This window comes from Falco punctatus, assembly GCF_963210335.1.
Source record: "Falco punctatus genome assembly, chromosome: 4".
NCBI lineage: Eukaryota > Metazoa > Chordata > Aves > Falconiformes > Falconidae > Falco > Falco punctatus.
The window spans coordinates 44,855,281-44,878,152 of record NC_137583.1 but is presented as its reverse complement, the minus strand read 5'-3'; the positions used below and the strand labels follow the sequence as shown (position 1 = coordinate 44,878,152).

The 22,872-nt window shown below is 44.8% G+C and overlaps 1 protein-coding gene across 7 annotated transcripts in view; it reads left to right on the top strand.

The window, feature by feature from the left end:
• GATAD2A (GATA zinc finger domain containing 2A) overlaps nucleotides 1-21,917 on the top strand; it is a 66,897-nt gene extending 44,980 nt beyond the window's left edge. For 5 of the 7 annotated variants that reach the window (XM_080384010.1, XM_080384012.1, XM_080384009.1 and 2 more), the window contains 8 exons: nucleotides 8,279-8,408; nucleotides 8,933-9,064; nucleotides 12,776-12,907; nucleotides 14,054-14,221; nucleotides 15,061-15,340; nucleotides 15,953-16,242; nucleotides 17,116-17,302; nucleotides 18,215-21,917. In XM_080384010.1, the coding sequence (XP_080240136.1) occupies nucleotides 8,279-8,408; nucleotides 8,933-9,064; nucleotides 12,776-12,907; nucleotides 14,054-14,221; nucleotides 15,061-15,340; nucleotides 15,953-16,242; nucleotides 17,116-17,302; nucleotides 18,215-18,345 (1,450 nt within the window). In that variant the 3' untranslated portion in view covers nucleotides 18,346-21,917. Of the gene's footprint in view, nucleotides 1-8,278; nucleotides 8,409-8,932; nucleotides 9,065-10,659; nucleotides 10,750-12,775; nucleotides 12,908-14,053; nucleotides 14,222-15,060; nucleotides 15,341-15,952; nucleotides 16,243-17,115; nucleotides 17,303-18,214 lie in introns of all 7 variants that reach the window. The other 2 variants (XM_080384014.1, XM_080384013.1) reach the window with 2 other exon arrangements.
• The last annotated feature ends 955 nt before the right edge of the window (nucleotides 21,918-22,872 follow it).

The following is a 22,872-nucleotide window of genomic DNA, read 5'->3' as shown; positions in this document are numbered from 1 at the left end:
ATATATATGAATACAATTGGCATTTGTAGGGAAGGTGGATCTTAATTTCATAAGGTTGTTGTTTTGGGGGGGTTTGGGGTTTTTTTAAGTATGGGACTTACCTTTCCACACCTTTGATCTTCAGAGGAATTTAGCTCCCAGCTTTCATGAGACCTGTGTCTTTCAAGCAGTTGAGCTGATTTTCTGAGATGAGAAAAGAGCTGTTGCTTAAAATGACTGAACTGCTACAAACTTCTTGGGTAAAATTCATGCTTAGTGATGTATGGTGCTTTGGCTTTTAAACTTCCTTAATGCTTTTGGAACTGCAAACATAATATTTTCCTTGGAAAAGGTGGCCCAGCAATAATCACAGTTTAGCTGACGTAAAGCTGATTGAATGGATTATCTTTCTGAAATCAGTTGATTTTTCAAGATTTGAAATACAAACCTAGCCATATCTCCATGTTAAACTTAAAAATACCTTTCTTTTAATATATTTTTTCCCCTAAACCTTGAAGCTAAATTTAAAAATAGTCTGGTTTAAGCACATTTTCTGATGCCAGACGAAACAGAAGAAAGTCTGTAGTGGTAGAAGTCTTTGATGAGAGGTCACCCAAGGCCAAACCAAAGTCTTGCTCCTCTGCCTGGCGTTTTTGCAGCACTGGGAGCTAGCTGCCCTGGTGTGTAATTATCCTAGACCTACTGCAGAGAAGGAATGGGAGGAAGGAGAGTCCTCCCGCCTCGATAAGGACACGTCTGGTTTGCAGTGGGATGGTAAAACAGTCCCACGTCTGTCGCGTTGCTTGTGGATGCACTGGTTTACATCAGCACGGGTGCTGGAGGGAAAGAGCTGCTTGAATCCTGACATCTTTCAAGCTCTGCTTTCCCTTTCCTCTGTTCTGCCCCTCTCCTCTGTTCCTTCCTTCCCCTTAAACACAGTTTTAGCACATTTGCCCTGCCTTGAGCATCAGTTGCTTCCAGCTGGGGCTTTCTCCTGGAGCCGTTCTTGGGCCGTGCTGCCTGCTGCGTCACGGTGCATTTGGCGTACTCCAGATGCAGCGCCCTCCACCTACAAACGTTTGTTCTGACTGTTTTTCAAGGTGTTTTCTAGTACTCCTCCCTGAGCCACACAACCGAACTAGTCACACATAGAGCCCTGGTTCAGCTCCTGATTCCTGGTGTGCTCACAGTGAGGTCTGGCAGAGACCAAGCGTGATCCTTCTGGACACAGTTGTGTAACTGGCTATCTGGACAGGAGCTGCTGTGCTCAAACAGGTCTAGGAGATGACACGTTGTCCTTGCTTCTAGGGCAAAAGCATCAGGATCCTTCAGGAGCAGCGTACCGATGTCCCAGTAGCAGGAAAACCTTGCTGGGAGGTGTGGAGTGTTTACAGGAAGGATACTACCTGACCCTGTGAGCGGCTGTGTTGTGCTGGGTTGATGCGCTCTGCCATCTGAAATCCTCAAAATTATAGTAACTCTCCAAATAGATAATATCAAAAAATGTTTCACTTCAGAATTCTAGAAAGCGAAGCTTCTCAGTGATACAGGGAAAGTGAGAGAGAGTGAGAAAATGCTTTTGTCACAGCACTTAAGTGTGATGGCAGTGGTGAGGGTGATATTATTAATAAAACATGAATACAAGAGTTGGCTTCTATCTATCTGTCTGTCTATGCCCAGTTCTTGCTTTGTCTTGATAGCAATCTTGGGGTGAACACGTCCTCCGTAAAGCAAACTGGAAAACTTTTTAGGCTGTGGAACATCTTGCAGTTTTTCTGTGTTTTCACTATTTGCCAAGAGTGGTACATTAGCGTGTTAATTATCTTATCTGTATTAATTGTGGCTTGATCAAAAACAGCTAAGGCTGGCTGATAAACAGAAATTATTCCTACAGGATTTGTATCAGTTGGGATTTTATTTAAAAAAAAAAACAACCACCAACCAACAACAAACAAAAGAACCCCACATTCCAGAACACTGTATGTGTTGTGTCCCCTTGTCACATTAAGCTACAGAGTATGGATTTTCCTTCCAGTTGAAATGTAAGCCCATTGGATAAGCCCAAAAGTCTGCATTTGATACATTTGGTTTGTTTTCCCAATAATTGCTTGCATCTCCTGATGTGGGGTACACGCAAATCTACCCGCAGCTTGAAGATCTCACTTCTTCAAATTACATGTGAGCTGGCCTAGCTTAAGCCACGCTTGTTTGCTTAAATGAAAACTGCATTTTTCAGGAAGGATGAGAGTGAAGAGTTTGTAGGCATCCGTATAGTTTGTGCTGTCAGACAAATAATCTATCTGAATGCCTTAGTTCCTTTAATTTTAGATCTTGCTGGTTATGATTTGTGTGCTTGAAAAATCTTGCACTGCTCTGGAACCTCAGGATAATCTCATCCCTTTGTTACGCAGGATAATTAAAAGTAACATCTAACTAATAGAGATTGTTTTGAGATTGTAGGAAAGTTGGCCTGGTGGCTGTGCTCCGAATTTTCGTGGTAGGGTTTGGATGCTAAATGTTGGTGCTTTGAAGGGTTTTAGGTTGTTTTGGGGGTTTCTGTTTTGTTTAATCTGGCCAAATCACACTTAAAACTTCCTAAATGGTTGGGTTTGATGCTGAAATTCTAACATGTGCTTAAGGACGTTGGGATGCAGCCTGTGTTGGCTGACCAGACTCTCCACTTTACTGGAATTTACTGGGAACGCTGTTCACGGCAGTGCCAGTAAAGAGCAGTAGGCTCCTCTCTCCCGTTAGTAAGCCTGGAAATATGGCACAGACCCATACTGTAGATCTCCTTTTCATCTTACGTAGGTTGTGTCTGTGCCTCCTGGTATGCGTTATACTAAAGGATGTGACAAAACCTGTGCCAAAGCTTCTTGGGGAATTTTAATGTTTTATTTCAAATGCACACATAGTTTGAGTAAAGTTTCGTTCCTTTATGTTTGGAGGAAGGGGCAAAGTTTGTTCTACTTCAGTTTCACACCACAGTCACTAGATCCATTGCAACTTCTTTAATTCACGTAGATAAAACATCTCTAGGAAAAAAAAAAAAAAAAGAAAAAAAGCCACAAACAAACAACAAATTCCCCACTGCATGGTTTTTTCTTTCCTTGTTTGTCTTCCTTTCTTGCCAGCTACTTTTGGGTGAGAGTATACAAGAGGTTGTTGAATGGACCGAGGCAAAACTGTTGCGTATTTGCTAATGCAGATGAAGCTTTATTCTGAATAACCACTGTGGTGGTGTCTCCGGTTACCTGCGGATGGGCGGAATATGGGGGGATACCGCAGGATGGGGCTGTGCAGTGGGGTCTCTTGCTCTGCAGTGGGGTGTTGCATGTTTCTGGTCAGTAGTTCTGTAACTTGAACCAAGTGAGCATTGCACAGATTTTTATTTTTACCATTTAAAAAAATTTATTTTTTTTGGAAGAGTGATCAGAAGGGCGTTTTAGAGCATGGGTAGGATCTGGTCTGTAAAAGGAAGCTTATTTTTTGTGTAGTGCTTCTGGATCAGTAGGAACATATGCAAAGATGCTTGTTGAGATCCAGGAGCTCTTCTGTTGATGTTGTGAAGCTCCAGTCCTCTGAAGTTAAACCCTCTACCAGAGCCAGTAGTTCCTGGGTGTCTCCTTTTCTTTTACTAAAAAGTTAAGTTTTAACTTTGCCTTCCTTGGTTGTATTCCATTGAAACTTCTGTCTCGCAGGAATGTGAATCTGTTGGAAAAAACTTGAGTCCACACCAAGGTCCCTAAGACCTCATATGTATCATCTTGAAGACAAAAATGTAATTCGTCTTCCTCTGGCCCAGCTAAGTGGAAGCAGACCTCCAAGGCTGGGTTCGGCCACCTGACCTTCTTCTTTTCTTCAAATCAGCAAATAAATACAGTGTTCCCACAGGGAAGTAGCTTCTTGGTTTGGTTTGGTTTGTTCTGGAATAGTTGATGTGCTCTGAATTGCTACAGGATGCTCCAAGACACCAAGGAAATCTCTTTGAATAGCGTGATGTGTCTGTCCTTGTGCTCTGAGGTTTTAAAAGAGGGTATTGGAGGAAGTGTGGCCTTTTTCTTAGGATACTTGGTGACTTCGGAGGTCTGCATTTGATTCCTTACACAAACTTTCTGTAAGGTCTCTGTTAGATTGTGGTTTATTGCTGCAAATGCTTAAACGGGTGTACGTAACTGGGCAGCAACCCTGCCTTCATCTTCCAGCGCAGAGTCCAAATGATTGAGACAACAACACTTATGAAAGCTGAAGGGAGAATAATAGAACTATGTCTTTATTTAGCTAAAGGATATGCCTGATGGCTTCAAAGGATAAAGGTCATAGTATCAGGGCAGTTATCCCAAATTATTAACTGCTGGTGGCAGTATTTTTCTGCAAGTGGTGATATTTCCATTGTCTGTCTTATTTTGAAACATCTGCTTTGAATTTTTTGCTTTACACACAGGCTAACAAAAGAGTAAAGCAAATTTCTTTTTAAAGGAAGGTTGTTTTGCAGAGTTCTGGTCCGCATTTCTGGCGTTCAGCCTTGTGCCACCTCATTCACTCTGCAGTTGGTTGTGCCGCTGAGGATATAAATCCTGAGATACTCAACAGCAGTCTGAACAATGCTGTGGTCAATGTGCGTTGCCTTAAAAAAATATATATATATAGTATCTCTCTTTCAAGAAGGGTTTTCCTCTGTGAGGTCGCATGTCAACAGGCTCAGCGTTGGTGGAGGGAGATGGTTGTAAATAGATACAACTAATGCTTTTGTGGAAATACATGAAAACTCTGAACGCAGCGGTTGCTAATGCAGCTTTTATTAGATCAGTGTCTTACAGTGCAGAATGTACCTCGCAAAGCAGAGAAACCGTGCAGGTTCAGGGAAGCCCTTGGATGGAGAGCTGTCAGGCTGGTGATGGGCACTCCTGGTCTCGTCTCCTCCTGCTTCACAGCCCGAGTAAGGGATGGGGTTGATGGCAGAGCTGCTGGGGCAAGGTTTTACTGCCTTGTTCCACATCTCCTGTTGTGGTCCCGCAAAATGGTTTGGGCAGCCTTGGTTTGGGGGGGGGGGGGTGTTTGGGTTTTTTTTGTTTTGTGCAAAGCAGCGGTATCTTGTATAGATGCCTTGCTTTGATGTTGCTCTCTTCCAAGTGTGTGGAGGTGACAGAGGGGACCCCTGCCGCCGAGGGGACCCCTGACCCATCTCCTTGGCAAAGATGCTGTTGGCCCATCCCGGGAAGGACTCTGGGGGAAAGCGTGTGTGGTACCCCAGTGTGGCCAGGCAGCTGCTATTGGCCTTGGCCGGGCGGACCGATGCCCACCCTGGCTCCTGGTGGCCTGGGCATGGGCTGGGGGCTGACCTGAAGCGTTGGGAGCAGCTGCCGGTGCTCGGTCCTGCATCGGGAGCACAAGTGGCCCCTCGGCCAAGACCCCGGCTTGGCCCGCACGGTGCCCACCTCCTCCTCCTCGCTCCGGTGGTGGCTTTTTGTGCTTCCAGAAGTGTTCGGGTGGCCGATGAGTGCATAGTCCTGTGGGTCCTGCTGGGCTGCGGGTGGCTCCGTTCCGTGTCAGCACCTGAGCTGGGCCAGGGCTGAGCTTTTCCTCCCTGTGCTGTCCCAGGGGCCACCCGGCCTCATGTCTCCTTCGTCCAGCCCGAAAATTAAACCCAGAACTCCACAATGCGCTCGGTGACTCCCTTGCGGTGTTTCAGAAATTATTTTTTTATTTTATTTTGCCGTTTCTCCCTTATTTTCCTGAGAAGCGCCCCTTGGCGCACGTGCCTGCAACGGGCGGTGGGCACCGGGGGTGGCGGGGACCCCCGGGCACGGCCACTCCATTTTCTCTGCCAGCACCTGAGCCCGACCTCACCTCACAAAATGACGGCTGGGCAGCACCGGCTGGGACCGGCCGTTGCCATGGTTTTCGCCGTGGCGGTCACGTGCCCAGTGTCACGTGAGGCCCCGCCGTGCGGAGGGGACAGCCCCGGTGCCGCCATGGAGCCGGTTCAGGCACTGCCGCCTCGGCTGGAGCAAAGCTGGCCGAAGCGTGGCAGCGGTGGCTCCGGCACGGACCCTGGGCAGCTCCCAGCTCCCGCCAACCTCCCCACACAGCACAGCCCGACTGCTCGGAGAGGGGGCGAAGCGTCGCTGCTGGCAGGGTCATCATCCCTTTCCGGATAAAATCCTTCCCATCGCCACGTGTTTGCAGATGCATTGGGGCTGTAACTGTTGATCCCGTAGCTTTGGGCAGCTCCACTCCCTGCGGTGCTGTGGGCAAGACAAGCCCTTGTCCTCCCGGAGCGGGCTGGGTCAGCTTGGGAACGCTGGCTGCTCAGATCCTCGTGTTCCTGTGATCCTCCGCTTTTCAGCCAACTTAACCACCTGTGCTTTTCACGAGGGATTTAACCGTAAAGTTTGCGGAGGAACGGCCAGTGCCTGATGCCCGTTGAGTCTGTCCTTCACGTGGAGCTGCCCGGCTGTCATCGGGAAAGGGCTCAGCAGTGCCGAGCTTGGCACGTCGGTGCACCCCGGCACGTCGGTGCATCCCCTGCAAGGCTGCTCTTTGCCGTTGCCGGCAAAATTTACCGAGCCGGTTCGAGCTTGGCCCGACCCAGTTGCTTCCCCACTAAGAGCAATCTGAGCCCATTTGGTGCGTTCAGGTACAGGAAAAAGCTGGAAATCCTTCACCTGTGCCGCTGTTCAATTTGAAACCACCCCAGGAGTGTCAATGGCTCGAGTTTACTGGCTCGCTGTGCCCTCTAGAGGACACTCCTCTACTTTTAATTTTTCCACTGGCATGGAAATTGTAATTTAAAAGTTGGGGTTTGCAGTATTTGAGGTGGGTTTTGCAGTGTCCAAACCACCGTTTGACCTGCTGTGTGTACTGAAGGGGTGAGCTTCATAGAGCTCAGCAGGGCACACGGCTCTTCAGCGCCGTTACCCTGTGTGAATAGCCTTTGCAGCACTAAATAAGATAATAAGGATTAATTTCTGTTAATTGTTGGGTTCCTAATAAATGTGGCCTATCAGTTAGGTCTATAAATTCTTGTTTAGTCTAAGAAGTAATAGCCTGATATTTAAAAGTACAAAGCTCATATGCCACATCTCTTATTTGTGGATGGTACAAGCCACGCTTACGTATTTGCTTCGTCTGGCTTGATGGAAATTCTTTATGCATTTTGTTTAATGAATAACTGTAAGACGGAAGGTTCTCACTATAAGCTTTATTTGTTCCTGCTTCTGGCTTTGGGTTAAAAGACAAATACTTGTGTTACATTCTCCTAAAATTCTTGATGATGGCCCTTTCCCAGGCACTGTCCTTTCCTGGGCAGTGCAGAAGACTTTGCTGTTCCATTCCTGTGAAGCTTCTGCTGGATCTCTCAGCAAACATGCTGCAAACCTTGCTCTAAAATACTTGCCCTTCCTAGTTTGAAATCCCAAATCCTGGTTCCAAAGGTCATCTGACAGTTACCAACTTGTGCAGCAGAGGAGAGGACTGGCGGCTGTTGTCACATCACGTCATCTCTGTCTCTTTTGCTTCGTGTCACTTAAGATTTGGTTCTCATATAATAATAGTAGGTGATGGAGCCAAGAGGTTGGGACTTCAGGTGCAGCTGTCTCAAGGCATGGAGCATTTAAAGCCAAGTAAAAAGTTAAATTCAGTATAAGTCTGGACCTTTCGGTGGTTTTGGGTGAAGTTGCATGGCTGTGCCATCGGTTTTGAGGCTGTTAGAGGTTTCTGCTGTTAATAGTGGGGAAAAATTTAGTAGCATTGGTGTTGAAAGAAAATAATGCCATAAAGTACTTAAACTTAGGTAGGTGAATAGGTGTGTATTGTTTGTGTTGGGTTTCCTTCAGATTCAGGAACTTGGGTGAGGAAGAGTCACAGCTTACAGATATTTGCATTAGGAAAGGGATGAGGAAAGGAGGGGTATGGCTCTGCCTTGGGCACACCAAAGAGAAGCAGCAAGTGACCTGTTTGTCCCTGGGGCTGGGATATGGTCTTCCCCCGGTGCAAGCAGAGCCCTGGAATTCTGAGGGGAGTGAAGGCTGATGGAAAAGCTGCTCATTTGAAGGAATTCACCATCGTGATGTGTTGTGGCTGCATCTTGCCTCGTGGCACGCTTTCATACTGCGCAGCTTGATACCCGCAAGGAGAGCAGTAATCGATGGAGCTCGTCCGCGTCAGGTTTATTCAGAATTTGAGACATTTGATATTAATCTAGAAGAAGGTTGTAAATAACGTTGCTTTGCAGGATGAAGTAATTGCTTACTTGTTTTTATTAACGTGTTCTCTGTATTTTAATTTTGATTTGCAGTGAAATTAAAAGAGAAAAGAGGGTCCCCTCACCAGACGTTATAGTGTTATCCGACAATGAACCTTCTAGCCCTAGAATGAATGGTTTAACAAAAATAGCATTAAAAGAGACCAACACAGAGGCACTCATGGTGAGTCTTCTTGTCTTGACATACTTTAAATTGTGCCAACCAGAAAGAAGAAAACACACCACTTGTTTCTACAGAGGCACCTGTGATCACAGGGACATGTGGACATGTGGTTTTATAAAGATGGATTTGCAAGTGGGGAATCTTGAAGCCATTAAAGGCTGATGTCCTTTTTGACTTTCCAGACTCTTAACTCCTTGATTTTTGTATCCTTCAAAAGTGCATCTTTTTCAGAATTGGCATTTTGGTGGACGCAGTGTCCCTTAGCACACCATAACACAGATTTGTTGTCTTGACTCTTCATTTGACTTTGTTTTGCTAGTGAAAATGCTTTTTTTTTTTTTTTTCCCCGAGTTCTTTCTCTGTACTCGGTTCGTGTCCGTATATTGCAGGCATGTCGGTGATATTAAGACATACATGACAATTATAATGCTGTAAGTTCATGTTGTAACTTGTATGGTATCTGTTCTTTTCCCTCTTCCCCCTCCCTGTTTTCCCATCCTCTATTGCCTTACCTGGCCCTGCAGAAAAGCAGTCCAGAGGAGCGTGAGAGAATGATTAAACAACTAAAAGAAGAGTTACGGTTAGAAGAAGCAAAGCTTGTTCTATTGAAAAAGTTACGGCAAAGTCAAATCCAGAAGGAAACCACTACTCAGAAGGTATTTATTTTCCTACAGATACTTACCATCTCGTCTTTTGAAATGGAGGGGAAGAAATTTCAGTGACTGTGGCAGTTGCCATAACCTGTGGAAATGAAATAGCTTTAAAATAAAGCATATCTCACTTTTCATAAAATGTCTGTGTTATAGGGGTTTATGCTGCTAACCATTCCTTTTTGTAGAATTCCTCTTTTTTTTTGTCTTGCCAAGACCAATCAGCAAAACAGTTTTACCCTATCAAATGTATTCAAAAACCAAAGACCTTTTCATTAAAACTCAGATGCACTGATGAATGTAATTTACTTCCAATTATTAAACACTCCATCCAGTCCTTAATGCCGCGTAGAGGGGTTGCTGAAATACGTTTGGGAGAGATTCTTGCACGTAACAAATGTGCTGACAGGTAGAGTTAAAGCGTTTGAACCCTAGGCTCAGGGAGCTGGCGGCAGAGAGCTGCGTTCTGCGGCAGAAGCCCAGGTCTGGATTCCAGGTCTTGCCAGCTGAAGTAAGTCTACAGTTAGCTACACACTTGCATCATCCAAAAAGATCCAGGCAGCCCCTGGAAGGAATGGTTCGGCCCTCCCACCTTGAACTCCCTTCCCTTCCCTCCCTCCTCTTCTGTCCCCACCCCTCATCTGACACAACAGCGCGCAGCGTGCAGAGTGCTGGGAGGAGAGCTGTTCCCAGCAGAAACTGTAACCCAGCAGAAATTCTACCTGAGTCAGAGTGGTCGCCTGGTCTGCTCACACCACGTGCCACCCATGCTGGCACTGAAGAGTAGAGGTGGAGGGTGGCAGCAGAGGAGATGGGAGGTGAGGGGGCGTTCGAGCACTCCGCGTGCTGCTGTCAAGGCACAGGCTAAATTTCAAGTGTTGGTAACAATAGCAAATAAAAAAAAATTATTTTACAGCATGTGATGCTGACTTGATGGATATTGTGATGGGGGCAATGTGTAGATTTAAGTGCACTTGACGGTGCAGATGGATGTGCATACAGCTCTCTTGGCTGGTTTTGGTTGCTTTACTGGCGTCTTTTTCTCCTGGACTTCCTGAGTGCTTCAGTAGGTGGGATGGAAACTAATGCAAGTACCTGCGTCGCTCAGCTCGCTGCTGAACGCTGAGCAGTGAGCTCTGGGTGTTTGAACTAACTAGGGCGAAACGGACACTATCCTAAACTTCCTAATATCTCAAGTCTTTTTTTCCTAAACTTTTTTTCACTTTGCATTATGCTTGAACATTATGCTTGTGATGTAGTGAGATGTACTACTGCCACTAGTAGTAATGGTGGATAAGAGTGAAGTGGGCTCGAAGCTGAGACTGCTGAAATAGATTTCCACATTGCTCTGCTTTTGGTGTATAGATTCTTTTATTTTCCGGGTGTAATCTTATCTATACTTACCTAATGATTTCTTCATTTAAATACGCATGTTGAGATGGTTGGAGGAAGAAAGGGCTGGGGGAGGGGGAAAACCACAGTCTTTGAAGATTCTCTTGCTGAGGCGCAAGGAGGTAAACACTTTTATTCCCTGAGCTTCTGTAATTCTGCTTACAGCCTTACACTCGTCTGTGCTTTCTTTCTGGTTTTTCCTCTTCCAGCCTGCTGGTTCCTCTGGGAGTGCTGTGGCCACCCCTCCGCCCTTGGTGCGGGGACCGCAGAGTGTTCCTGCTGGCAAGCCGTCCCTCCAGGTCAGTGGGGTGGGCCAGGCTGCCAGGTCTAGGGCATGGAGCAGAGAAGAAGGTGCATATAACAGGAAAGACAGTCCCATCGTATTAATGGCTTGGAGCCAGGCGGAATTTTTTTTTTGTTTGTTTAAACTCCCAAAACCCCACCATAAGCTTTTTAAGGCTGGCTGGGGAGGGAGATGAAAGTAGGATGTCACACACAGGCAGTGCTCATAAGCTTATTTTTTGGTGGCTGATCATCCTGATCCACTCTGCTGATAAATAGATTCATACTAGTACTAACAACCTTTGGCGAAAGAGGATGCCATGGAGTCATGACACAGAAATATTGTGGCAGCCTGTTGCAGTACCCTCAAGAGACTTAATTGTGCCCTCAGTATGATTAACTGTAAAAGCTGAGTGAATCATACGATTTTCTCTTCGCTTGGTGGCTGAATGGCACATGATGGTAGGAAAGATCTTGGTTCAGACTAAATTAAATGAAATGTTGGAAAGCCTTGGGGAAGGAAAAAAAAAAAAAAGGAGCAGAGGCAATTGACATCTGTCAACCTAATCTTCCTCTTGAGTCTAGTATCTTGTTTCGCTTTTGAATTTAAAACATTTCTGGTTATTTACCTTGGGCTAATTTGAAACAAATTTCAAAACTGCTTCAGCACAAAATGCTTTCACTTGGAAAATGGCAACTCTTCATTTCAAGGTCCCCTAGAACGCTGCACTTGAGGGAAGGGGTAAATTTGCTATCCATTTAGGAAACATTCACAAAACCTAAAAGCAATCTGTCAGTTGACGTAATCTCTTCCTTGAGGCAAGTTGCCTTCACTGAAGACAGCACTTTCAGAGGAACTGGACCACGAGTTAAATCTTCAGCGATCAGACAGTGAAACTTCGGTTGGACAGAGCAGAGAGCTGGGAGCTAAGAAATCAGAATTGAAGTGATTCTGTCTAATTTGCAATGTTTGGGCAAATTAACCTAACCTCCATCTGCTTTTGCTTGACTGTAAAAACTCTTACTAATTCCTGTGTGTAGGAGTTGAGTTAACATTTGGCCTTCAGTTGAAAGACTTAACAGAAGTGGATAAAACTTCCCACCTGCCTAAATACGTACGTGTGTGTGCACATTCGGACTGGTGGGAATGGGAGCCTCAGTGTTTTTAGGAGGCTTCGTTCACAGGTGATGGTCAGGTTGGGGCTTGAGCGAGGGAAGTGGCAAGGTGCATAAAGCCATGTGAAGGGGCCGGAGAGTTTGCTGCTCTTGAGCAGTGAGCGCTTCTCGGGCTCGATTGCGTAGCACGAGTGCTCTGCAGGAGTGTGATACCTGGAAGCGTGTCACTTTTTATAGTGTTATGAGGATTTAATGCAGTCTGCAGCCCAAAAATCATGGGCAGCAATTTTTCAAACTCCTGTAGCCTGATTCCTTTTCTTTTTCAGTTTTCCTAAATCTTTCCCCTTTCCCTGTCTCTTTTTTTCCCCCTTTCCCACATACATGCACGTGCCCAGTCTGCTCACCTCCCTGGGTTCCCGCATCTCCAACTTCTGTCTGCCCCATGCTTCTCCCTGAAGGCAGCAGTTAGTATTTTCCCATTCTCTTACTCCCCCCACACCCCCATATACCTTTATTATTATTTTCCCCCCCTGACATGTGCACTGAAGCCAGCCCGGCCATCTCTTGTTCTACAGTCCAGGCAGACGCAGCACCTGTCCCACCAGCGGAGGGGAGAGCCATGCTCCCCGCTGGTGCCGGGGCTCTGGTGTGCTGCTGGTGTGTCTCAGCACGGCAGTTCTTCAGCTGTTGAAACCCAGCGGTGGGAGGGCAGAGAAAAATGTTGTCCAGGCTGGCTCTTTACTCTTCTGAATTCCGTGCAGGATGAGAGAGAACGGTCCCCGAGCATGTAGCCAGACTGCCATCACGGCTGCGTGGCTGCGTAAGGTTTCAGGTGCTGCTCTGTCGGCACGCTAAGCCGCAGAAGAGAGCATGCGTATAAATTTACCAGGACAAAACAATGCGAGTAAACTATTTTCTGTTTTGCAGACCTCTTCTACACGTATACCAGGCACTGTTATTCCTCCTCCCTTGGTCCGCGGAGGGCAGCAGACTTCATCAAAATTAGGAACTCAGCAAAACACGCAGATAGTAATGCCACCTCTTGTCAGAGGAGCACAGGTGAGTATTTACCTTGCAGTCGATCTGCTCTGTTTTCCCTTAATGCATCTTAATTATTTTCTTAATCATCTTTCTGCTTGTCTGGAAGGAACCTATGAATTTCTTGCTGGAATTGCTTAATGTGGCTAGATGCATTGCCACTGAAAGATCCCTGCATCATGCTGGTTTTGTCCCGCAGCACTTCCAGTGCAGCATGAGAAAACCCTGTGGGATGCAGGGTGCTGCCTTACCCGTCTGCCTCCTTCCCTTAGCTGCGCCACTGCAGTTTGTATGCCTTTGTTAGGAAAGTTAATTTACAGACTTCCAGCTTCACCTGCTTTTTAGGAGAGCAGCAGCTGAGGAAATGAAACGCAATCCCTCGTTCTTCTATTCACCCCCCCCCTTATTCTTTCTATCATATCAATTTCACCTTTTCAAATGCTAAAACTCACTCTTCCCCCCCCCCCCCCCCCCCCCCGCCTTGTGTCTGTCTTGCCATTGAATAAGAGCTGCTGAAATGAGATAGTCGACTGGAAGTCTGAAAGTGCTGTTTTGCAGGGTCTTTATCACCTATAACAGAAAATAGTGGTGTCAGTAAAGGAGTAGGAAAGCAGTTTTTAACTTGATACAGTCTTCTAAAATTAACACTTCCGTGGGATACCAGGAAAAAAAATATTTCCTTGTTAAATGAGGATTTATTTTGCAGTGAAAGGTCTGCTTTGATCTGTTGCACAGCCAGCATTAAGGAGGAAGGTAGAGATTTGTATTTCATTTTCTTTTCTGTTCTGACTGTGGAGAAAAACTCATTCTGAGAAATAGCTTTCCTAATGCCCTTAAAATGAAACAGGCTTAACGACTCTACATTTTTTAAAAATTTGACTCTGAAACTTTTTTGTGGCACAGCTGTTCTGGTCACAATATGGTGGCCTCACATGGGAGCATCTCTTCTCACGTTACGTTCTACTTGTTCCGTTTTGACGGAGGGAAAGGGAAAAACATCCCATTTTGACATGGATGTTATTATCTCGCTTTCTTTGCGTTCCCTGCATTGCCTCATTTCCACTGTCCCATGTCACCCCATTCAACTCCCACCACTTACTGCCTGATCCCTCATCCCTGCTGCTGTTCCTGACACCACTGCATCAGCCCATTTCTGTCTCTTCACAGCAAATCCACAACATCCGACAGCACTCCAGCACGGGGCCGCCGCCACTGCTGCTGGCACCGCGGGCATCAGTCCCCAGCGTACAAATTCAGGGGCAGCGAATTATCCAGCAGGGTCTGATCCGCGTCGCCAACGTCCCCAACACCAGCCTGCTTGTCAATATCCCGCAGGTGAGTTCCTGAAGATATTTTGTGCCAAATATAACATTAACCTCAGAGGAAGGGATAAATGGTTTTAATTACTGATTATCCCAGTTACTGTATCTAATTGGTGTGGCCTGCCAGCATCTGGCTGATGTGGTTGCTTATTACTACAGCTGTCCTGCTCCTTGCTCTTCCCATGCAGTCCCTTCCTCTGCTCACATCAACCTCCTGCACGTAGCAGTGAAGGAAAACACACATTTCTTCCCAGCACTCTGTAATATTTCAGCAAACTGAATTTTTTGCCTCACTTCACATTTGGCATTTCGATGTGAAGGTGTCCATTAGAGTGTTTTTTTTCTTCTCTCTTCCTTAAGAAGCGTCAGTGAGTGTTCTGGTAAGCAGAGCTCAGAACGGGCTGTTTGGAATGCCAAGAGATACTGAAGCAGCGACTTAACATCTACGCTGACGCTGCTGTACAGGTGCTGTAGATAAACAAAACAATTTCAAGTCAGTGCTTTAACAAAATCATAAGGAAAAGGACTCCTGGGGTTTTTTCTTCAGAATTTCTAAAATTGCCATATAAAAATGATCAGTGAAGGAAAAGAAAGTTCTTTCAAAAAAAAAATTAGAGCGTTAGATGACAGGTGTGGTGTTGCAGCAGATGTACATATTGTGGGCTTGTCGGTCACCTACCGAAGCAGGGTGTGGATGCAGGGGCTTCGCTGTAGCCCCAGGCAGCCGGCCATCCCCACGCACAGACCACCCCGCGCCACCAGAGCCACCATCACCTCCCCCGCAGTGGGAGAGGAGCACGCGTGTCCAAACGTCTGGCCCTCGTCACCGCGCTGTGTCGTGTTTCCTCCCAGGCTTCACCAACTTCAATCAAAGGTACAACCGTGACATCTGCTCAGGCTAATGCTACTACAACCAGCGCCACTTCCATCGTCAACTCCAATGATTCGCCAGCCAGCCGGCAAGCTGCCGCCAAGCTCGCCCTGCGGAAGCAGCTGGAGAAGACACTGTTGGAGATCCCTCCTCCCAAGCCGCCTGCACCGGAGATGAACTTCCTGCCAAGTGCAGCTAATAACGAATTTATTTACTTAGTCGGGTTGGAAGAAGTTGTGCAGAATTTGCTGGAAACTCAAGGTGAGAGAGCGTTAAAAAAGTTCCTCAGGGGTGAGGAGAGAATCTTCCCCATCTGGACTTGACCTCGATAGCAGGCGGCAATGAGTTTTAGGTGTCACAGCATTAAATTGCCATACTGGTTACGTTGCCATACTCTTGTCAAATCTAGGATTCACTTCAATGATTTTCAAACTGCTTTCTTTAAAATTTTATTCGAAAAACATTATTAAATGGCTATTTAAAAAGTTTATTTTTAAAAATGTCTAAAATGTTTATTTTAAAAAGTCTAAAGGAAGAGTCTTTAAAAAAAATAATTATGTTTTCTCATAGGCACTGATTGTAAGGATTTCTCTAAAACGCATCCTGTTGCTGTTTGCTTCCTATAGCACTTGTTTCTCCATCACCACTAAATTCTCTAACTGGTATCTAAAGACGTATCTGCTGGGTACCTACACGCACAAAGAGTTTAAAGATTTAGTAACGCAAAAGGCTTCAGACTGAGGAGTTAAGGGTAGAGGTTTTGCTTTGGGGTGGGCTTTTTTTTTAATGCTGGAATATTATGAGGTTTGTCAAGTATTCCTTCATCCATGGAAGCCGCAGCTGGAGCTGAGCTAAGCTGGTTGTGTTCCCCAGGTAAAGTTTCGGTTGCTGTAGCATCTCGCGAGCCCTATATGTGTGCTCAGTGTAAGACTGACTTCACCTGCCGTTGGAGGGAGGAGAAGAACGGAACCATTATGTGCGAAACCTGCATGACGTCGAATCAGAAAAAGGCCTTGAAAGCTGAGCACACTAACCGACTGAAGGCTGCCTTCGTAAAAGCACTGCAGCAAGAGCAGGAGATTGAGCAGAGGATACTGCAACAGACTGCGTCTCCTGTACAGAGCAAGGCAGACCCCATTGTGCAGCACCACTCGCTCAAGCAGGTGAGGCTCTATCTACCAGAAACCAGGTCTTGGTGGTGACGGGGCAGGGGTCCCGCTGCTCCAAGCGCCAGTGCTTGCTGTGCGGGCGTGAAAATGATGCGTGAATTTCCTTTCTTTAAGCTCCACGGTGTGTCTGTGTGAGTGTAAGCTTAAAAGCAGGCTGGTTATGGTGTTAACATTTTGTCACGTGGGGACGTGACACCTAAATTAGGTTCTCTGTTCCTGAGGAACAGAAGAGAGTGGTGCTCTTCTGCAGAATCATAATTAACCAGGGTGTTTAAGTTGTATCCTGCTAAATCTGTTCCTGGGGGGTGGGGGGTGGAGGTTAAGGGTGTACCAAATGGAAGGAGGTGCTCCAGCACCCAAACCACAAGAGTAAATTGACCTAAGTTAGGGGGGGGAAAAAAATTGGCTTGAGCCAGGAACATCTAGTGTTGCCTGTGAAGTTTTAAGGTGGTGGTAGCAACCATCCATGATGGAGACCGGGTCTGACACACCTTGTGAAACCACCTTTCAGGTGGAGGAAGCCAGAAGCTGTGTAAGTGCTGCTTTGAGTTGGAATAATCGAGGCGCTGGTTATTTAAGACAGGGAAGTAGTGTTGCTTGCCAGTGGAGGTGCTGACACTGCACGTTTTTTGCTGCTTTGCAGTTGATGGTCATTCCTCATCTTCACAGGTGCTTTCAGAAGTAGAAAGCTGATTCTTACTTTGTTGTAGAGATGCCTGGGAAGTTTTCAGCCCTGAACCACTAGTGAGGTGTTCCAGGCTTGGCAGAAGCAGCCAAGGCAGGAGAGAGGGGCAGTAAAGCTCCGTCAAGGCTGTTGTACTCCAGAGAAAACTGCTGCGCTTGTCTTACCATTTGCTCTCTTGCCAGACTTCTAGCCAGATGTCTCGAGGTCCTCCTGGAGCTCCACGAGGAGTGTTGCATGCATTTAGCCAGTCACCCAAGTTGCAGAATGCATCGTCTGCAGCAGCACTTGGGAGTAGGCCAGGTAAGCATGCTGAGAGACCAGTCAGCAAGGGCAGCGCTGCCGCCTGGAAGAAGACTCCCATCAATACAGGTAGATTTTTCTCTAAAGTTTCTTTTCTTTGTACTTAGTAGCTGCACTCTATCCAACACTCATAGTTCTTTGGGTAAGGATGCTTTCTCGTTGACACTTCTGCATGAAAGTCCGGCGACGCCAAGGCTTTGCTTGTGTTATGGTTGGCCCTTGCTTTTGGTGCGGTTTATGCTCATCAAAACGGGCCATCAGGTGATGCTACCGAATAAAAACTACTGCTTTATGCATTTTATAAATAGATGTCATATCAGACTGTTCGTTGTTGAGTCTGTACCATGCTGCAGGAGTTTGGCTTTTGGTTTTGGGCGTTTAATTCCATTGTTTCATTTCTGGTTGCCAAAAGCAGCACAGGTAACTAGATGGTTTTGCTCTAGGTAAGGCTACAGTGTGCACTCCCCACGTTCCTCAAGGGTTGAAATAACTAGAGCTGTTGCTTTGAACGAATGGAAATTACAAATTCTAATCTAGTCTTTTTTTTATATGTATTGGAGAATCTGATTTGAGAAGTCATTTGTTTTTCTTAAATGGTAATTAGGATCTCAAGGAAGGAAACACTGTAGCAAGTAGCTCTTTTGTGATCTACTTTCTTGCCCAGTATTGAATGCATTTCTTTTGAATTTTATTTTTTTTCCTTTTCCTCTGACAGCTTAATTTATCATTTAAACTGTAATTTCATTGCAGAGAGCTCTAACCCGCTCAAATCTTCATTTCTGGTACCAAACCTTGCTCCTCTTTGTTCAGATGATTTTGGAAGCTTTCATCTTCTGAAGGCGCCTGACCTTCGTGCCCCACGCTTAGATGATCTGTTTTCATGTTGGATAAAATGCGAGTAGTGTGTGTTTGCCAGTGTTTTCTCCCGTGGTTGTATCATACTGTGACACTTGCTCTTTCTTCTTTTTTGTGTCTCGTCAGGTGGGGCTTTACCTTTCGTCAATCCTAGTTTAGCTGTGCACAAGTCGTCTTCAGCAGTAGACCGCCAGCGTGAATATCTCCTGGATATGATTCCCCCACGGTCCATCCCACAGTCCGCCACGTGGAAATAATGCAGCGGAATGCCCAAGAGGAAGACTTTCCTGTTTCTGCCATCCTTTTTATACCACATTACAGTGGAATCTGCTTTAATCCCAGCTGGATATGCCCCAGGCTTTATAGGATGCAAGAAGACCACTCCTCATCCCATCGAGTGCTGCTGTCCCTGCTATGAAAAGACACCACGTGGGTGGGAAAGACTTAAGCTCATTTGGTTCTCAGATTCTTATGATTGACTGATGATGAAGGCTGTCAGGGAAGGGGAAGAATATTATTTTTTTTTTAATATTTTTTTTTTGCTTTATGTATTTAGTTTGGATTTTTTTGTCACCAGCACAAAAGGAGGACTAAACGACTCTCTGCCTTCAGTTTCTTAATAACTACCCGTTCACCAGGAACTTGGTGTTCGTTCCTGAGCAAGCACGGATGTCAGTTCAAGGAGAGAGGAATTTCAACCCTGTCTTGCAGATGCATATAGCTAAGCCAAGTTCACGTTGGCTTTTCTTCCCTGCCCCTCCTCCAGCCAGGAAGGCAGTCTACAGATTATAGTGTTTCCAAATCTTCTGATGATGAGCTAATGATAAATAAGTTGCAAACTCAAATTCCAGTTGAGTATGTTGGTTTTTTTTTTCCTAAGGGACTGGCTGCCACCACAATTTGTCTGGTAGGTGGGAACCAGTGCAGGAGTCTCTCACTTTTGTTGGATTCTGTTTTGAATAGACTTTGAACTGTTGATAGTCTAAAAATCTAATTTACTGAATAGACAAACACCTTTGTTCAGTCTTTCTAATTCAGCGAAGAGCAGTTGGGCCTTTCATATGTTCCCAGAGACTTAAAAGTGAAACTGGCTTTGATTATTTTCTTTTTGGAGGGTTTTTTGTTGTTGTTGTTGTTGTTGTTGTTTTGAGCAATTTTACTCAAAAAAAAAAAAAAAAAAAAAAAGGAATTCCAGAAGCTGCACGCAATCAGAAAGGGCAAGTGGAGGGAGCAGAGGAGCGGGGTGCTGCCGTCCGGTCGCAGGCTCCTTCCTCTGCCGATGCTCGCCAAGATGCGGCTGTTCCTGATGCTGCGGTGGCCCGAGGACTGCGGCAGCACGTCCTGGGGGGCCCGACTGCCGCCCTTGATCCCTCTAGAGCTCCGTTCTTCCAGGCGTACCAAGCATGCTCCTCTGTCCATCACTTCAGTATTTCATTTTTGATAGAGCTTTAGGTATAACCCTGCTTTAAGGACAGGTTTCTACATGGGTTTAATATATTTTGGGGATTCCACAGGTTAAATCCGAACCCATCAGGTCCAGGTTTTGGTTCGTTGTTTTACTTTTTTTTTTTTTTTTCCCTTCTCATCATCTTCCCTCCTTCTTCCCTGTGCTTCTCCCAAATTAAAGTTGGATTCAAGTGGCTGAAATACATGCCTTACTACTTATGTTGCATATCAGTACTAGAAGTAGTGCTGATGAGAATTATTTGCAAAATTATATATATATATCTATATATCTATATATAAAAAAAAGGGGGGGGGGAGGGGTTACTATTCAGTCTATGCTGAATCTATTTTCTTAGCAGTTGCTGTTAGATCTAACTTTAAACCAATAACTGTATTGGGTGGTCCCCCTGCAGATCTAACTATTGCATAGTGAAAAAAAAAAACAAAACTTTCATTTTAGCCCCTCTTCTGTTGTGTGAATATCAGTATTTAGATACTTTGAAAACTGTTCAGTAGTTATAGAAAACCTAGTTTTGCAAAATGGTATTTGTTGCTGTATAAAGCCCTAGAATTTCAATTTGACTTTGTTTTTTTGTTTGTTTGTTTTACAAATGTATATTAAGAGCTAAATGGGGATGAGAGGAATTGGTTTGAGGTTTTAATTTTTCCTTTTCATTCCAAGATATTTTGGATTGGGAGATGTGGAGAGAGAAATTGAGTGCATTTTATTTTTGCACTTTGAAATATTATGAAACAGTTTCAGTTCCTTACCTGTGTGGAGTTTTTTCGGGGTTGGTTTTTTTTTTTTTCTCTCTTCTGACAAATTGCCTGCATTATCTCATCGTTGGTGCAAATGTCTAGCACTGTTACATCACCTGAGTACATTTGTTTAAAAAGAACGAGCAAAACTCCTCAAACTAAAATTCAAAATGCCTTTTTGGGAAACCTGGACAACTTCCACCATCTTTTTTTTCCAGCATCGGGGTAGCTTTAGCTTCAGCTGGTGCTGGGAAAAAGGGGAATGGAAAGAGGGGCAGAAGTATTAAACTTGCCTGTTTCAAAATCTATGTCAAAACCTTTTTTGGATACCGCCAGTTCAGTACAAGCAGCTTGTAAATTTTAATTTCAGCACAATGGATAGGGGAGATTTAAAATAAGCCTGAAAATAATTGAGAAGACTTATTTTAGGCTTTGGAACAGACAGTAAAAATGAGTCTGCACATACCGTCTTACAAACATTGCTCCCTCAGCAATGCTAGACTGCAATCTGTTTTTGTTTCATGCCGAATAAAACCCCACAAATACAATCTTAACGTGTCAGGGTAGAATTATTTGGAAGGCTTTGTAAGTGAAGAGAAGATACTACGTATATATTGGGCTGTCGGGATTCAAATCCGTTTTGACATCAGTTTTAATCTGTGGTTCTTGGAGTGTTGCAGGTAACTTTAGAGGATATATTTATTGCATATGGGTTTCTGCAGAGTTTAAGGTAAACACAGGGCAGACTGCAGTGGTATACGTACATTAAATGCCAGCAGAATTGCTTCTTCCTTTGTAGTCAAAACTGCATATTCAGTTGAGCAGTGTTGAACTGGGCTGGTTAAGGTACCATGCTAGGGTTAGTTAGTCGTTAAAACACTTGCTACCGTCTTTCCAAACCTCCTCCCCCGCATCTGTATGTTCCCCTTCTTGCAGGAAAAAAAAAAAAAAAAACAATAAAAAAAAATTAACTAAAAAAAACAGCAAACAAAAGGAAGAGCTTGGTTAGCTGGAATACTCGCACAATGGTGTTACGCCCTAAAGGTTAAATTGTTTGGGAATTGGGAAGGAGGGGGGTTTAGACACACTTTTAAGAACAAATCCTTGGTTTATTTCTCCTGCTGTCATGTTTGGGATTCCTGCCTCCATAAGGGCTACTAGTTCTGCTGCAGAGCTGTCTGAAAGTCCATTCCACCGGCCCTCTCCTGGAAAAAAAGACCATTTTACTTAAAGCTCCCTCAGAACAAGAGACTGAACGTGCTGCTCGACAGTTGAAGCTGTAAATCGGGATCCTTCAGGTGGAGCACCCGGCATCGTGTCCCGTTTCCCCGACCCTCCACTGCTTCGCTGCAAACTGCTGCATGAGCTGGTTTGACATTGCTCAGATGCTGCTTGCTTCCCCCCTCTCCTGGGGAGAGGGTTAGAGCAGCGTTGGTTCTTGCAAGCCATATAACCTTTCTTTGAGACATTGCGACTACAAGATTTTATAATACAGTAATAATGAAAATGACTATTGTACTTAGATTTTAGCAACTTGTGAAATAAAACCCCGGATTTTCATTTGAAACCCGTGTTGCAATATGGGAGCTGTGTGGTTTTTTTTGTAATTTTTTTTTTTTTTTTTTTTTTTTTTTTTAAATAATCTGATCAATTACCGGTTTGATTTCGGAGTGTTGGCGAGGTCGCAGCCCTTTGCCCAGGAACACGAGTGGCCTGGTTGAATCTTGTATTTTTAGAGCGCAGTCGGCTGGCACAGCGTTTCCAGTTTGTGGAAATGGTGACTTGGCTAATGTTTGTGTTCTAGGGAGTCCTGTATGTGGCATCCAGCTGTAATGGCCAGAAGACTCTGGGTTAATCTTAAATTAGAGATAATTTGGGGTTGGCTTTTTTTCTGTAGCTATTTCTATCGTCGCTTTAGGGCAGCATTCACTTACCTCTGACTTCTCGGACCTAGTTGTCACTTTTTTTCCTTCTTTTTATTTTTTTTTATTTTGTTTTGTTTACTAAGGAGAAAAAAAAAATTACCAAAGTACAGTTCAGAATGGAAAATGGGGGGACTTGGGCTGCAGAAGTGAGTAGAGCAGAGCAGGCTGAGGCAGGTCTTATTAGAAACTGCACTTGGCTCATTTCTCACCCTCTCCTTTTGGAAGGAGGGGATCGCAGAAGGCATTTTTAAAAATTATAAATATATATATATAATGCAAAAGGACCTCAAGGAACTGCAGTAGTGTTTGTCTGCTTAAGGCAGAGTTCTGCATATATTGCGTTTAGCAAAAGAACTTGCATTGTGCTTTTTTTAAAAAAAACGAGAAAAAATTTATAATCATCTAACAAAGGAGCGTAACAGTCACGTTACGCCAGCGCAGGGTATGGTTTTTGTCACTCGTATTTATTGTGACTCTAAATCTTTGTTAATAAAACAAAAATCTAAAAAAAAAAATAATAAATTTAATTTCCCACTAAAACCTGAGAAGTCTCAGTGGTGGAAGAATCTGAAATGGATATCTCTGTATATTGTATCGTGAGGGATTTTTAGTATTTGACTGACAATAAACACATGGACAAAGCCTTGGGTCTGC